This window comes from Mustela nivalis, assembly GCF_964662115.1.
Source record: "Mustela nivalis genome assembly, chromosome: 19".
Lineage (NCBI taxonomy): Eukaryota > Metazoa > Chordata > Mammalia > Carnivora > Mustelidae > Mustela > Mustela nivalis.
The window spans coordinates 9334221-9349720 of NC_139038.1; the positions used below are offsets into that span (position 1 = coordinate 9334221).

Sequence of the window (15500 nt, forward strand, 5' to 3'; positions counted from 1 at the left end):
CTGCTGAAACCAGCACGCGTCAGCCTGATATTTAAAGTCCTCTCTCATTCTGGTTCACGGAGACACCAGACAGCCCCCCAAGCAGCAGCCTGAACGGGGAAGAAATCACGCTTGCCGACACCTTGAAAAAGAAAACCAAAGCCTGCTTTTACTGATGCGCCCAGAGACGGTCCAGGGAGGACGACGCCAGCACGACACTCGTGTTTAACAGACGCGAACACGGGGGCGGGAAACGGCTTTACAGAGACACGACGCTTTCACGAGTTAGGGCGACGGACCGCCGCGGGCCGCCCGCTCACTTCATGTTCTTCACGAAGTCCTCGCCCTTCTTGATGGACGCCTTCAGCTCGGGGATGGCTTCCGCTATCATCTTCTCTTCGAAAGAGGAGATCTTGCCGATGCCCAGATTCTTCTCGATGCCCTTTTTCTGGAGGAGACGGGAGGGGATAAAATTGGACAATTTAAAAATTAAGAAAGATCACTGTGATGCTGTAAATTTTACAACAGGTTTCCACGAGCGAGGCTGTTGAGGAAAACCTGATGCGTAACTTCACAACCTGCCTGGCCCACCTACCCGGGAGGGAGCCCAAACATGTGTGAGCCGCGCGGGAAACCCGGGGTTCGGGCAAGCTGCCCCCATCCGGACCCCAGCACTCACTCCATGCGCACCTCAGCCAAGGCGGTTTCCTTATCCGGAAAACAGGCATCCTATCCACCCCAGAGGCGGCCGTGAGAACGCCTGTGGGCGGCTTGGGCCACGGAGCACTCAATCCCCAGCAGCACCGAACGTCATTCTCCCGGGCATGGAGCAGACTTTTGGGTTCTCGGCTGCCACCAAATTGGTAATATCCACCCAATTCCAATGTAATCACGTAGGGAGAGGGGAGACGTCAGGAAAACAGGTGTCTGTCACTGTCACCCCCACGGCTGAGTGGGTGTGCCTGCGCCAGCAGCCAAAGTTTCCCAGTCGCCTCCCCAGAGAGCCTGCCCTGACCCCAGGGCCTGCACGGCCTGCCACACCCCACAGTTCCAGAATCAGTCTGCTTAGTGACTGTCTCTCCACCCAACGGGGTCCCTGAGGCCTGGGGCCACGTCTCAGGGATCTTTGGACATTGGGGCGTCTGTGGGAAGGGTTTCTGGGTGGCACGGAACGTCAACAGACTGTTTCATTCTGGGCAGGAGATGAAGGCAACCACCCTTTTGCCTGACGTCGGCAGCTGCGTTGGAAACGGAAAGCTGGCTAGACCGTGTGCGTGCGAGAGCCCCGGTGGGGTCTGCTCCCCGAACACTCGGGCAGTCACTAGACTGGACAGCTGCCTCTCAACAGCCTGGCCAAGCAACGGGACCGGAAGGGCTCCATCCTAGACGCCAGCACTTTGAGGGGACAACCTAGACCATGCTCCAGAAGAAAACCCGTGGCGGTAAGGCAAGGAAGCAGGAAACCCTGAGCTGGGCATCCTCTCTGGGTCTGGTGGACGGAGGCCTTTCCTTCGGGACAGTCACGGCTGCCTTGAGGTAGAGTGAGTGTCTCACCAAGAAACACAGAGACGCAGCCGATACGCACCCCCAGCAGTAACGGCGTGGAGAAGTAGCCGCAGTCTGCCTCCTGGGACTTCACGAAGGAACACTCGACGACGCCTTCCTTCCCGTTCATCGCATCCACGAGGGAGAAGACAAACCGCGCTCCGGCATACGCCATGGACAGGGTGGCCGAGCCTAGGAGAACCAGGCGGGTCAAATAAGCATCGTGGCCACAAGATCCAGACCAGCCAGCCCTGCAGCAGCAAAGCCCTCCGCGCCGGCTGTGCAGGATCTGGGTCGGCATCTCGTGCCTTGACAAACGCAGGGATGGCACGACCTTCAGCGCCGAGCCACTCCACAAAGCCGGGCTGCCCCCGGCCATCAGGCTGGCTTAGGCAGAGAACATATAGGAAGCCGAGAAAAGCATTCGCTGCCTGCCCGGGCCTTTCCAGTCTTCAGCTGGGAACTGCTGCGGGGCCTCTGGCATCAGCAGCCCACCCCTGGGAACCCACCTGCTCCAGCTTTGGCCTTCACCACCTCCGTGCCGGCTTCCTGGATCCGCCCTGTCACGGCTGTCAGCTGGTCCTGGGGAAGGTCCACCTTGGGAGTACACTGCGGGCCAAAGCCACAGGGATCACGTGAGCCACCAGTCCCAGACTCCACGCTCTCCTCCCCCACTCGGGGGAGACACTCCCCACCCCACCCCGCACTGCCACTACACAGAAACCGAGACCGACTCTGCTTTAAAGAAGAAGTCAACTTTGCTGTAACGTGGCCCTTACACCCACCCCCCGCTGCACCTTTTTTTAAAGTAGGCTCCACACATGCGGGGCTTGAACCCACGACCTGAAATGGGAGTCACGTGTTCCACCAATGGAGTCAGCTAGGTGCCACCCATCACCCATCCCTACTCATTTTAAAAGACCCTTTAATATTTTGGACTAATTTTAGAGAGAAGTTGTAAAAACAGCACAGAGCTTTCCCACGCTCGGCTTACCCTAACATTAGCATCTTACGTAACCACAGCGCAACTATGAAGACCAGGAAGTTATCACCGATACATGACGTACAGACCTTACACAAATGTCACCCACTCGCTCACTGCTGTCCCTTTCCTGTCCCCAGTTCCCACGCAGGGGCCCACCTCAGTCGGTCCCCTAGCAGTCCTGTCTTCCCAGACATTTGTCAAGAGGGCTGGCTGCTTGTTTTGTAGCACCTCCACGATGTTAGATTTTATAGAAGGTTTTTTTCATGCTTTTCTCATAAAGTTATACGCACTTTTGGCAGGAACAGCGTAAATGTTTTGCGTCCCTCTCAGTGCATTTTACTCAGGGATAGAAACTGACAATTTATCTTATCCTTGGTGGTGCTCACCTTGCCTCCACTCAATTTATTATTTTTTTAAATTTTAAGTAATCTCTACACCCAGCGTGGGGCTCAAACTCACAAAGCTGAGATCAAGGGTGCCAAATTCTACTGATGGGAGTCAGCTGGGCACCCCTCTAATCATTTTTAAATAAAGCAGCTGTGCCTGCCCTGACCCAACTGCGATTTCGGGGATTTCTTACAGCAGTTTTTGTTGTGTGCTGGGTGTCGGCTGCTGTGAGCACCTTCTGACCACACTCACTGCCACAGGCATGGACCCCTGAAGTGCTGGACCCTGACCACAGCCGCACAGGCCACTCAAGAATCCGCCTGCCCCACCCCTAACCCTGGACAATGGCTGGGGCTGTCTGTATCCGTAGCAGGAATCTTCTCAAAGTATGACAGATGCTTAGTTCTTTGTCCCTCTGTCTTCAGTACCTCGAGGCAGAAGCTCCTGAAGGTGTGGCTTCCTGGCAAGGTGACACACTTACTTGCGAGATCAGGGGGATGATGGTCTTCCCAGCATGGCCGCCAATGACCGGAACATTGACTCGTGCAGGATCCAGACCCTGGCCATCAAGGTATGAAGCTCTGTTAATTTTTTTTTTTTTTTTTTGAAGATTTTATTTACTTATTTGACAGAGATCACAAGTAGACAGAGAGGCAGGCAGAGAGAGAGAGAGAGAGAGAGAGGAGAAAGCAGGCTCCCCACCTCCACACCGAGCACAGAGCCTGATGCGGGGCTCGATCTCAGGACCCTGGATCATGACCTGAGCTGAAGGCAGAGGCTTTAACACACGGAGCCACCCAGGCGCCCCTGGAGCTCTGTTAATTTTTAAAGCTCTTTGAGAATAAACTATGTCATAACCTCCTAAAGCACCAACACTGGAAAAATCCACAGAAACCAGAACAAAGACACCACAGAAGCCCAAGTCCAGGGGTGGTCTGATCGCCTACCATGGCCCGCCACCCGCGGAACATCTCGGAGAGGAGTATGGGTCACCCGGTGAGGTCCCTATGGGGGTCTTTCTTTACAGGAAGCAGAATACTGCCTCCTTGCAGGGTCCCCACATTGGTCCCCGTCAGTCTGGTATCTTCTGAGAATCAGAGGATAGTCGTTTCCCCAGAGCTAAGGTCATTCGTCACGCACCAGCCCAGATTCACGTCCCCACCCTCTGTCACAGAGAACGAGTCCAATTCCCTCCCTCTGACTGGAGAGCAAAATTCAGAACAATTCCAGAAAATCCCGGGGGTGAAAAGTCTGTCACCTCAAACAGTGATCAGGACAGAATAAAACGGAGCTGCAAGGGGCCAGAACACCATGGTTCTTTGTCAGGGCTTAACAGGAGAGGCTGATTCATGGGTTAAATGGGAGGCACAACGCCCCCACAAATCTGTGGACCAGGTATTTCTTCCACTGGCCCGCAAAAAAAAAAAGAAAAGAAAAATTCAGGTGGGAGTTATGGGAGGAAGTGAGCAGTCCCCCATGACGTCACCTTCCCCAAACGCCGCAGCTGCTGAAGAGAGCAGCCCCAAGTTGGGAACCCGCCTTGTCCAAGGGAGACCCAGCATCGAGAGGGGGCAGACCCTCAGGACCAAGTCCACGGAGCGGGATGCTCACACAGCGGCGCCTCTGTGCCAAGGCAGTGTGCTGGTGACCACCGACACAGGTGTGGACAGACAGAGCCCCTGCTTTTGAGACCCTCACCGTCGATTATGAGGCAGACTCAAGTGGCGCCCCTGAGATGGCCACACGGGGTGGCCCTGGCAGCAAGGGGAGCACTTCATCAGCCTGGGAGAAGCTTTCTGGGACAGACGTCACGTCATCTGGGAAGGAGAGGCAGGACTTTGCCAAAGGAAGGCTGTTCCAGGCAAAAGCAGCAGAAAGAGCAAAGGCCTGGGGCGTCAAGAAAACGAATCCTATCCCAAAAGCCGAGAAGGAGGCCAAGGGGGCGGAATATGGCCGAGACTCCAGACACTGGAGCTTTAAGGGTCAACTTTCATTCCTGATACAATTCAAGATAATTCCAGAATGCCCGAGAGCCTGAGGGAGAGGACACGTCCCTGAACTGAAGCTCAATAAGCACTAGGTTCTCTCCCAGGGCCCAAGATGCCCTTTCCTCCACCGCAGAAAGAACTTCCCAGTCTGTGACAGCCCCGTCCCACAGAGCTGTCTGTGACAATGCAGGAGTCTATGTCGCCACCGAGGATCTGAAATGTGGCTGGCGCAACAGAGGACAGGGATTTATCATTTTCTGTAATTCTAAGTCATCTAAGTCATGTGCAGTTAGCCTGTGGCAGCAGGACCAGAGGCCGGGGGAGATGGCGTGCTTTGGGCCCCAAGAGCTGGAAGCACCCAGAGAGCCCAATGAATACTGGGGCTCCCACGAAGCAGTGCCGGGAGCCCCAGGAGGCCCGACCCCCACCTACCGGCCTGTCTTTGGTCAGACTCAGTCGGAGCGCACGCTCCTCGGGAAAGCCTGTCCTGACTCAACCACCCTCCACATCCGCACCCAAGTGCTGATCCAATTCTGCTGGCTCTTGAGTCCCAAGGGACCCCCATCCCTCGGAGAGGGGCTGCAGCATGAACGAGAGCAGGGCACCCCACTCCAGGGCGGACCTGTCTGGGGCACGGGGCAGTAAGATCAAGGTCAACAGTCTTATGGGTGCAGGACAACTGCTCCTACTGGCCCCCTCCTCTGCTAAGGCAGAAAAAGATGGCCCGAAGCTCCAGAGGGACACTGCTTCAGGCCTAAAGAAGCGGTGCTGCTGGATCCACCAACGAGCTGCGAGGGGCACTGAGGACACCAGGGCTGGCACTGGTGCTAACACCCCCTGCCCCCCAGCAAGGGCCCAGTGAGCCAGAGGCGACTGCAGTCAGAACGACAGCTGGGAACGACGATCCTGACATCTCGGGAGTTCAGGAATGACCCCCAATACTTCATATTTGCCGATTTTATCATTTCTCTACCAATCAGCAGGCGAATCCTGTTCCCGTTTTCAGAGGCAATGAACTTCAAGACTACAGCCCAGCTGAGGCAGCGAGAAACCCAAGGAAAAAGGCTGGACCCTCCCACGCACCAGGGGGACAGAGAGGGAGTGGCGTGAACACTCTGGCTGGCTGTGGTTGAAACGTGCGGGGGGCTGGGTGGACCCCCCCAACGAAACCTGAGAGCTCCTCTCCCTCACGGAGGCAGCTCCAAGAGCACTGGAGACCCCCTGGTCTCCTATGTCCGCCGCTCAGCCTCGGACGGCCGAGGGGGAGCCGGAGGGACACCCGATGCAGCCCTTACCTTCAGTTCCGCAATGAACGTGTTGGCTCTGACGATGTCCAGGGTCGTCACCCCGAAGATTTTATTGGGATTGTATGCCCCGTGTTTCTTGAAAACTTCCGTCGCGATTGGGATGGTGGAGTTCACCTGGCAAATGCGAGAGAGGCGGGACTTGCCTTGCATCCTGAGAGACGAGCCACACACGACAACATCTTTTCCCCAGACCGGGGGCCAAGTCCTAAGGGGCCAAACCGTCCCGATAACATTTTCTGTGGGCAACCCGCCCTCACTACGGAACAGGTCAGTGTGCTGACTTCCTATTCTCCCCTCCTCAAACAACCCTTCGAGGGCCCGCAGTTCGGAAGTGCACGTGACCTTCGGGCTGTCAACCTAACAGGTGAGGCTGGCCCCACAAGACTCTGCCCGTGCCCACTGGGGCCGACACCTGGACACAGCACCGCACTGCACAGGGCCAAGACCTCAGGCAGCCCCGGGAACAAGTCCCAGCTCAGCCACCCTGTGAGGTTAAGCCCAGGAGAGTGGTTTCCTCACAGCAGAGACGACCACCTCCTTGAGGCCGTGAAGGTTCTGGAACTTAATATACAGCAAGTGCTAACACAGCGCCTGGTGCCCAGAGAGGGCATCATGAAGACGGACACAGCCACGGGATTTCCGTCAGGTGCTAGGCAAGCGTCCCAGCCAAAGTGGTGATGGCCCCGAGGGAGAGCTACTTGGCGATCGGCTCCCCAGAGGCCCTGGGAACAAGCTCTAGGGGCAGCCTGGCAGGCACGTCCTCAGTCAACATCACTGTCACTGTGCTTCCGCCCCGGGAGGGAGGCAAGAATAATAAATGCGACCCATGGCACTGCTGGGGGGCTGCCGTGGTCTTCTTGGGGAGGGTGCAGCACATGCGAAGGAGAAGCTCCCACAAAAGCCGTGAGCAGGGCCTGGGGTGGCTGAGCAAGCCTGATGGGGGACCAGGAGCTGCAAACCCCGAGCAGAACAGGGTAAGGGAAGTGAATGGGCCACCACGTTCAGGCCTCAACAAGGGACGCTGTGCATGGGGAACGGACACAGAGAGGCGAAGTGATGCGTCCAAAGGCACACGGTGGTGGGAAAAGCAGGCTGGAATTCACACTTGGTTCATCCGATGTGTCTGCTGTGGCCCCTTCACTGCATTTTGGTCCCCGTAAGCACCTCCTGCCTCCTCCTCCTGCTCACTGGGGGCGTCAGGAATGGCATCAGTGGCCTCTGCCAGCGGAACTCACCGGATTCGAAATGATGCAGATCATGGCCTCGGGGCAATGCTGGGCGCAGGCCGCGGTCAGGGTGGCCACGATGGAGGCATTGGTGTTGAACAGGTCATCCCGGGTCATGCCTGAGAGTGATCCAAATCAAGATGTTCACAGAGCACGGGAGGATCTGCCCGCTGCCTGCCCGGCGCCGTGTGGCAGTTGTTAGAGGAAAGCCAAGTGTGAGGGGGACAGGGTCCCTCTTCCAAGCCAATCTATCTTGTAGGAAAAGCAGCCTAGAGTGACAAGTGCTCCCACAGCGGCTTGTGGGGGGCTGGAGCGTGGGGAGGGGGCTTAGGGAGGGAGGGACCTGAGGAGGCTCCAAAAGGGCCAGTAAGAGCTCCAGAGCAGCAGGTGGGGGAAGGGCACTCCGGGAAGACAGGGTGCCTGGGAGCACCAGACGGGGAGCACCAGACCGGGCAGGGCACAGACACGGCAGACATGGGCCAGGCCAAGAAAGAGATTTCTCTGGAATTCTTCTCTGCCACAGAGACACGGACTCAGTCCGGTGTAAGGGAAAACCACGTCCCCACCGGACGGGCAGGGGATGCGAGGCAAGGCAAGGCCTCCGAACACGCACCTGGTTTTCTGGGGACTCCGGCTGGGATAACCACCACATCGCAGCCTTTCAGGCAGTCCGGCAGCTGCTCAGGTCCGAGGTAGCCTAGACACCGCCCCGGAGAGAGAAAGTTCACATTCTCTGATCTGGAGAGCCGAGGACATCTGTGGGGATGGAGCCGGGGCAAGACGGCACCCGCTGGGTCCAGTGTCAACCCCAGGCCCCCAGAAGGGCCGCAAAGCCCCCCTGCGAAGTGCTCCCTGACCACTGCCGCTCGCGGGTCTGACGGTCCCAGCCCCGCTTCATACCGCTTTCCCCCAGCCTCCCACTGCCTGGGGCCCACCCCCGTGGAAAGGATCAACCCTCTCGCCACCCCCCTCCCCCACCAAACCAAGCTCAGCCGCTTGTCTTTACTGGACCCGCTGGTACCTCTAAGGCCTTCCTGGCTCCCAGTTCCAAGAGCGGCTTATTCCCTCTCCCCCCACCACCGCCCAGTCGTCCTAACAAAAGCTCCATCTCCGTGGGGTCAGATCACAAGACACGCCGAAAGCCCCATGAGAAAATCATGGTGCTGCTAAAGTAATACATCTAATACTGCTATCTCTTTTGTTTATTCCTATCATCTGAGGGGAAAAAGGTCCATTTGCAAAGGTTACAAGGGAAATTTGCTCCAATGACTAAAATCTGCTTTGATTTAGGCTTTTCCCTTATTTCAGGAGCTTTGAGAAGCTCCAAAAGAAAACGAGCAAACACATTCAGAGACTCTGGAAGGCACATAAACGTCCCAGCTGACAGCTGACCTCCCGAGTTGTGCCTGCAGGCGGAAGACGCGTGTGGATACCGTCCCGCGGGGCAACCCCACACGCCGGCAGCAGAGACAGGAATTACTACCTCCTCTCTGGGCCGCAATCTGGGACTTTACAGGAAGAGCAGCTTTCCCCAAGAAGGCTGTACTTCTGAGAAGCTGGAAGAGGAGCCGGGGGTGACGGGCCGGCCGGCCCCCAGCACATGAAGGCAACGTGCAGCCCACGGGAGACAGCATTCCTATGGCCCCCCAACTCTGGAAGTCCCTGAAAGTTCCCCTTCCCCATCCTATTACTTTTTACATGAGGAAAAAAACTAAAAATGGGAAGATTAGACCACCTCTGTTTTTCTGAAAGACGCTATTTAAATCTTTACAGGCTCAAGTACAGAAAGACGTAGTCATTCGTGAATTCAACTCCATGATGAACGTGGAAACCGAGTCTCTGATCTACTTCCACTGAGGAACCGTGTCCTATCGCCTGGACTCTGGTCTGCTGGGGAGAAGGGGAGCAAAGTCTCCAGGCACAGCATGTCTGGTTACCTTTCACGGTTGCTCTGGTCTCGATGTGGCTCAGATCTGCGGCCACCCCGGGCGTATGAGCGATATCGTAGAGGGTCAGGCGGCTCACTAAGGGACTGTTCTTGAGGAGAAGCGCCAGGGGCTGCCCGATTCCTCCAGAAGCCCCCAGCACGGCCACTTTAGCATTTTTCTAAAAAGAGACACAGAGAAAGGACTCAATACAGAATCAGTATTAGAAGTAGTCACATGAACGCCTATAAATTACACCGCACTAGGCGTCTTTCATTGCGCTGGTGCCTGGTCCAAAGGTCCAGTTTCCTTCTGAAGCAGAGAGGCTTATCTCAGGGAAACAGGGAACTTAGGTCCACAGATGTTGTGACAGTCAGGGTCCTACCACAAACAGCCCCCGAAAGATGAACAAGCTTTACTCAGGCAACCTTCCCTTCAACCTCCAGTTTTAAAAACTAGAAACAACCATACTGGGCACCTTCTGACAGGCCGGTCATGTGGGGAAGCAGGAATGGGAAGAGCCCTGCTGGCTCTGGCAGGGGACTGGGAGCTGATGAGGGGTGCACGGAGCATCAGGAGGGATGCACGATTCGGAAGGCTCCTTCCCCCGCAGTTCAGTCGATCTGCAGCCTCGGTACCCGTGCCCCACACTCTGGGCCTAGCAGGATCACCCGCCGGGCTGACAACGCCCACAGAGAGCCAGGCTCCTTGAAGCAGGACAGGGCTCAGGCCTCTGTGTTTCCAGCCAGATTTCTGGGTGACTCTGGCACTGGCCGGAGCCTGAGATCACTGTGGCCCCACACCACGCCCGGCAGAACACGCAGCAGGTGGCTCTGGGCATGTCAGCTGCAGGAAGGGTTAAAAAGTGACAGCTGAGAGACTCGACTGCCTTGCCAGCATCTAGAAGGCTGGAGCTAGCAGGGTTTCTGTCAGTTTATTGGTCACCTTAGTGGAGCTAAAAGTCTAAAGACAGCAGCCACTCCAGAGCTAAGTACATCTAAGGACTGGCAATTGCTTAATCCCCTTCTTTTTCTTATACCAAGGAGTGGGACTGAGGAGTCAGGTGGCAACTCCACGTTTAATCTTTGAGGAAGTGCCAGACTGTCTTCCAAAAGGGGCTGCTTATTCATGTTTAAGGCTCACCTCCGATTCAACAGGCACGGACTTCCTACCTGCCACACGCCGGACTGACTTGCCAGCACCAACAAGACCTGCGAACCCAAAGGCGTGCGGACCAAAAAACAGCATCTAGTGTGACAAGTGCCAGGGAGGGAGACACTAGGAGAGAAAGTGTGAGAGAGGGCTTTGGAGGAGGAGCAGTTTACCAGATGGATGCTAGGGGGAAGGAGCTGTGGAGTATGGCCCAGCGAAGGGAAGCAGTCCCCTATGGCTCGGGCGTTGTTGGATGCATGTGGAGGAGGAAGGTAGGGCCGAAGCTGAGAGCCTAGCAGAGTCTATCTGGTCCTTCTGGGCAACAGGGAACGGTGAAAGGCCTTAGAAGCTGAGAAAAACGTGTCCAGAACCGCATTTTATTATTTATTTTAAAAAGATTTCATTTTTATTTGACAGAGAAGCACACGAGAGAACACAAGTAGGGGTAGCAGCTGAGGGAGAAGCAGGCTCCCCAGTGAGCAGGGAGCCCCCTGCCCAGGACCCTGGGATCATGACCTGAGCTGAAGGCAGTCACTTAACTGACTGAGCCACCCAGACACCCCAGTGTTTTAAAAAGGTTATGAGGCAGCATGGAAGATGGCCCGGAAATATCCAAGAACGGAGGCAGAGAGACTACTGCAACAGTCCAAGCATGACTCAAGGGTGGGATCCAGGCAAGCAAGGATGGACAGGCTACAAGGGATTTGGTCACCCCCTTCCACTTCCATCCAGCTGCTGAGTGGAGGGAGGAACCTGGGATGACAATTTGCCGGCCTGAGTGGACAACATTGCCTTGAAGCAAGATACGGAACTGAGGAGGGGTAAGGGGTCTTGGAGAAAGGATAATGAGTCTCATTTTGCATGCTGGGTTTGAGCCCCTTGAAACATCCAGACACACACGTGCCAGTAGGCTAAAGGCTTGGTCTGGAGGCGCGATGCATCTGCACTGAGATTACTGGCAGCCCCAGAAAGCACAAAGGGGAACACAGTGACAGGCGCACTAGGGACAAAGCCCTGTGAACACCAGCATTTAGGGAGGAAGAGGAGTCTGTGAAGGATGGTGACCAAATGGGGCTTACCACCACCCCCACCCCATCCATTTCCAACAACTAAGTCAATGACTGCCTCCTGGTAACCTTTCCCACGAGGGGCAGAATTTATTATACAGTAGGACTTCACCTGAAACTCACACCACCCAGCAACCTTATCTACTGGGAATACCAAAAGCAAAATGGTAGCCAAGGGCCATGTGTCAGTCTGTCCTGTAGATGGAACTGAGCTAGGTCTTTCCTTATCTGACGCTCAGAACTCCATTAAGCAATATTAACTGACTCATTTTACAGATGAGGAACTGAGGCCCAGGAAGTCGTAATACACCTGGGCCCCAAAAGATAGCAAATGAGGATGTGGGACACAAGCCAAACACGGGCAACTTGACCCTTCAATCTGGGCTTAAAAAAACCCCATCTAGTCTAAGCCATGGCCTACAGCTCACTCTCATTATACAAAAGGTACCCTTTCCCATTAGGGCTCACTCAAGGCCCAAACAAAACAGTCCTCAGTGAGCTTATTTGTACCCTAACCTTATGAATGAGAAGGAAGCCTACTCTGGGCCAGCAGACAGCTGCCAGGGAAAGAGACAGACTAACAGCGGGGACAGGAACCCAGAGTCCCACACGTGTCCTCTTGGACAGCCATCTGCTTTGGGTCCCTAGACTCTCACCACAGACTGTATTTTACAACAACGGCCCCTAGTAATAATGGACTTTGGTTATCAAACCCTGAAATCAAAGCCCAAACAAAACCCAAGCTGTGTCATCTGCTTAAGAAAGGTAAACTCTAAAAGCACATAAAACCAAAAATCTTGACTTCAGTTTTGATTTTTTTTTTTTTTTTAAATTGGTGCTATAAAGGGGGACCCTTGACTTCCCAGGAAACTTAACTAGCCAGATCAACCCAGAACTGAGGTCTGGCAGTCTCTACTTCTAGATCGTCAGTCATGACTCACATCTTGTCTCTGTTCCTAGGGACCTCTGATTCCAACTCTCACATTCCCAGCTCTGTTAGGCACTCCAGGGGTCCCATAAACCTAACTGTCTAAATAAATGTATGCTTTCTACCTCTCCCACCCTGCTCCCAAATAGGACCGGTGTTCTCCCAAATTCAAACCCTCAGAACCATTTCCTGCCTCGTCCCTTATCAGAGACACCCAGTTAGGACACGGAAAACCTGACATCTCAAACACCTCCCTTACCTTCCGTTCCCATTCTATTATCTACGGCTCTACCTCAAAACCATCTTTCTGAAAATTAACTTTTAATCATTTCATTTCCTCACTGAAAAATCTCCTCGAAGTCCCTTATGGCCAGATTACTCAGCCTGACTTCCAAGGTTCCGCTGCGGAGCCCAACATCAGAGAGAGAGAGAAGAGAAGAAAAGGAAGAAAAGACAGGAAGAGGGATGGAGGGAGGGAAGAAAGAAAGGAAGAGGGAGCAAAGAAGGGAAAGGAAAAGAAAGAAAAAGAGAAAGAGAAGGAACGGAATGGAAGAAAAGGAAAGAAAGGAGAGAGACTGACTTGATGACCTCACTAGGGTCTTTAAGTAAATCAGTCCCTTACAATACCTAAGATGACCTCCTCACTCTGTTGCTTTGTGTTGAGGTGATGTCATTATTTGTATATTACAAAGTTTCATCAATTTCGTTAATATGGATAAAAACACAGCCCTTCAGGGGTGGAATCTTCACAGTGTAGACAGAATCTGCAGTACTGTGGAGATTAACTTATGATCTCTTTGCAGAAGACCAGTCACCAAACCTGCAGATCTTCTCTGCCTTGAGGAGTTGGTTGTCAACAGCACACACTCAGCAACTTCTGCAAAGGGGTAACACTTCCCTCATTTCTAAGTTTGCTCTACAATGTAAGTCTATTATGGTTTGCTTTTAAAGTTCTATTTCTTGTGTTATAACATATATATTAGTGTACACCCACAGAAATAAATATATCGAGGCCATGCTCTTGATACATTTTTACTCCCTTTTTAAAAAAAATTTATTTATTTGACAGAAAGAGATCACAAGCAGGCAGAGAGAGAGAGGAGGAAGCAGGCTCCTCTGCTGAGCAGAGAGCCCGATGTGCGACTCATCCCAGGACCCTGGGATCATGACCTGAGCTGAAGGCAGAGGCTTTAATTCACTGAGCCACCCAGGCGCCCCTACATTTTTACTCTTAAGGATACCAGATTCAGGAGCACCTAGGTGGCTTGGTTAGTTAAGCCTCTTGATTTCCACTTGGGTCGTGATCTCAGGGCTGTGGGATTGAGCCCCAGACTCTGCACTAGGTATGGGCTCTGCATAAGATTCTTTCTCCCTCTACCTCTCCCCCTCCCGACTCTCTTTAAAAAAAAAAAAAAAAAAAAAAAAGGACACAGGATCCAAAGTCTCTAGACCAATGTACTTCTTTCTCTCAATTTCATCATTCTGACTTACTCCAGTTCCTTCTCAGCATCACCACCTCTATGTCCCATATGCATTTTGAACTTAACATCTCAAACGGAGCTCCTAATAACCCTCCCCTACCCAAACCCACTCTCCTCCCAACAGCCTTTCCCATCCCAGCAATTTCCAAAGCCCGACGTCTTGGTGTCCTTCATTCTGGTCCCCTTCAGCCAACCGTCCCTCAGCAAATCTTACCGGAGCTCAGTTCCCTTCCTTCCCCCGCTCCTCAGCAGCAGCCTCGGGCACCTCCACCGGTCCTAAGTTGGGGCCTCTCTCACTCAAGTGCCGCTCCTTACTCATCTTGGTCTCTCCTGCAGCGCCCAGCAGGGGCAGGGCGAGCCTGGACACTCGGTGCTCCTGTGTATTTCTTTTTCAAATGAATCTTATAAACAGGAAACCGAGCTGAAGGACAGAACCTAAAACAGCAATCTGGACTCTCCTTTTCTAATCAACTCCCTCCTGGGTGCGATACTTGAAAGAGGCAACGTGGGTTCGCCAACTTTAGTTCTATTAGAATCACCGGGGCACCTGGCCCACATGCAAAAGGGGGCAGGTCCTACCCTCCTTCCGTGCACCCGGCCCCGGGCCTCATCAGCTTGCAGGTGATTCTAACACACACCATCCTTCAGGTGCCTAAAAATAGCTTCGGCTCGCGCACTCCCAGAAGCCTTGCACAGTCACCACACCTGGGGGCAGGCCCAGGCCGCCCACCGCAAGCAGGATCCTACAAAAGGGTCCCGAGGAGGAGGCCGCGTCTTCACGTTCTCAGAGGGAAAGCTGGGTTATCCAAGCCCCCCGGACAGTGCCCAGGAGAGCGGACTTGTAGTTCTCCAGCCAGGAGACTGCAAGCCTGGACCCGTTCCCCACCCCCGGTATCTCAGTCCGCCTGCACTGGGGAGTTAACGGGGACACGCTATTTGCACGGATGCTACAAGAACCAGGTTAGTGGCCTCAATGTACGACGGAAAGTTGCAAACAAACGTGAATTCTTTTCGGCGCTACAGCCCCGAAGCTTCCCAACCCTGAAGCTGTGCAGACCCAGGGCGGGCTCTCTGGGGGGGGTCCGGGGAGGACGAGCCGCGGGGGGGGGGGGCTTCCTCCCTCCCTCTCCCGGGCTTTCTCTCCGCACTGCCCTCCCGGTATCCCGGCCGGCCCACGGCGCCACAGGCGCGGGTCGGTACTCGACGACCCTGCGGTCTAGGCTGGCCCGGGGACCCCTCGTCCGGCCTACCTGGGCCGAGGTGCTGAAGCTGCGGCGGAGAGCGGCGCCGGCAGGGCGGGCGAGGGCGGAGAACATGGCTGGAGCGGGCGGGGAGCGGAACGACAGGCGAAGGAACGGGCGGCTGGCAAGTGACACCAACGACCTCCACACGGCAACGAGCCTCCCGGCGCCGCTTCGCCGGGTCTCGCGAGAGGGGCCCGGCTTCCGGCCCCGCCCACCTCCCAGATCTCGCGGTATCCGGTCCGTCGGGGGGGCTCGGCGAGGAAGGAAGGTGCAGGGCCGCTTCCTG

General features: G+C 54.8%; 2 protein-coding genes across 2 annotated transcripts in view; one reads left to right on the forward strand and one right to left on the reverse strand.

Annotated features, from left to right (window-relative positions):
- Positions 1-122: 122 nt before the first annotated feature.
- On the reverse strand, positions 123-15441 carry MDH2 (malate dehydrogenase 2). The gene is made up of 9 exons (XM_082712599.1): positions 15221-15441; positions 9355-9523; positions 8031-8114; positions 7427-7536; positions 6180-6305; positions 3378-3455; positions 2034-2133; positions 1565-1716; positions 123-427 (listed from the first exon to the last, which is right to left on the reverse strand). Exons 1-9 carry the CDS (start codon positions 15284-15286, stop codon positions 296-298), a joined length of 1017 nt encoding a protein of 338 aa, XP_082568725.1. The 5' UTR covers positions 15287-15441; the 3' UTR covers positions 123-295.
- Positions 9541-15500, forward strand: part of STYXL1 (serine/threonine/tyrosine interacting like 1) — a 62701-nt gene continuing 56741 nt past the window's right edge. Inside the window, exon 1 of the mRNA XM_082712595.1 lies at positions 9541-14930. The gene's annotated coding sequence lies outside the window, so the exon portion shown is untranslated. The remainder of the gene's footprint in view (positions 14931-15500) is intronic.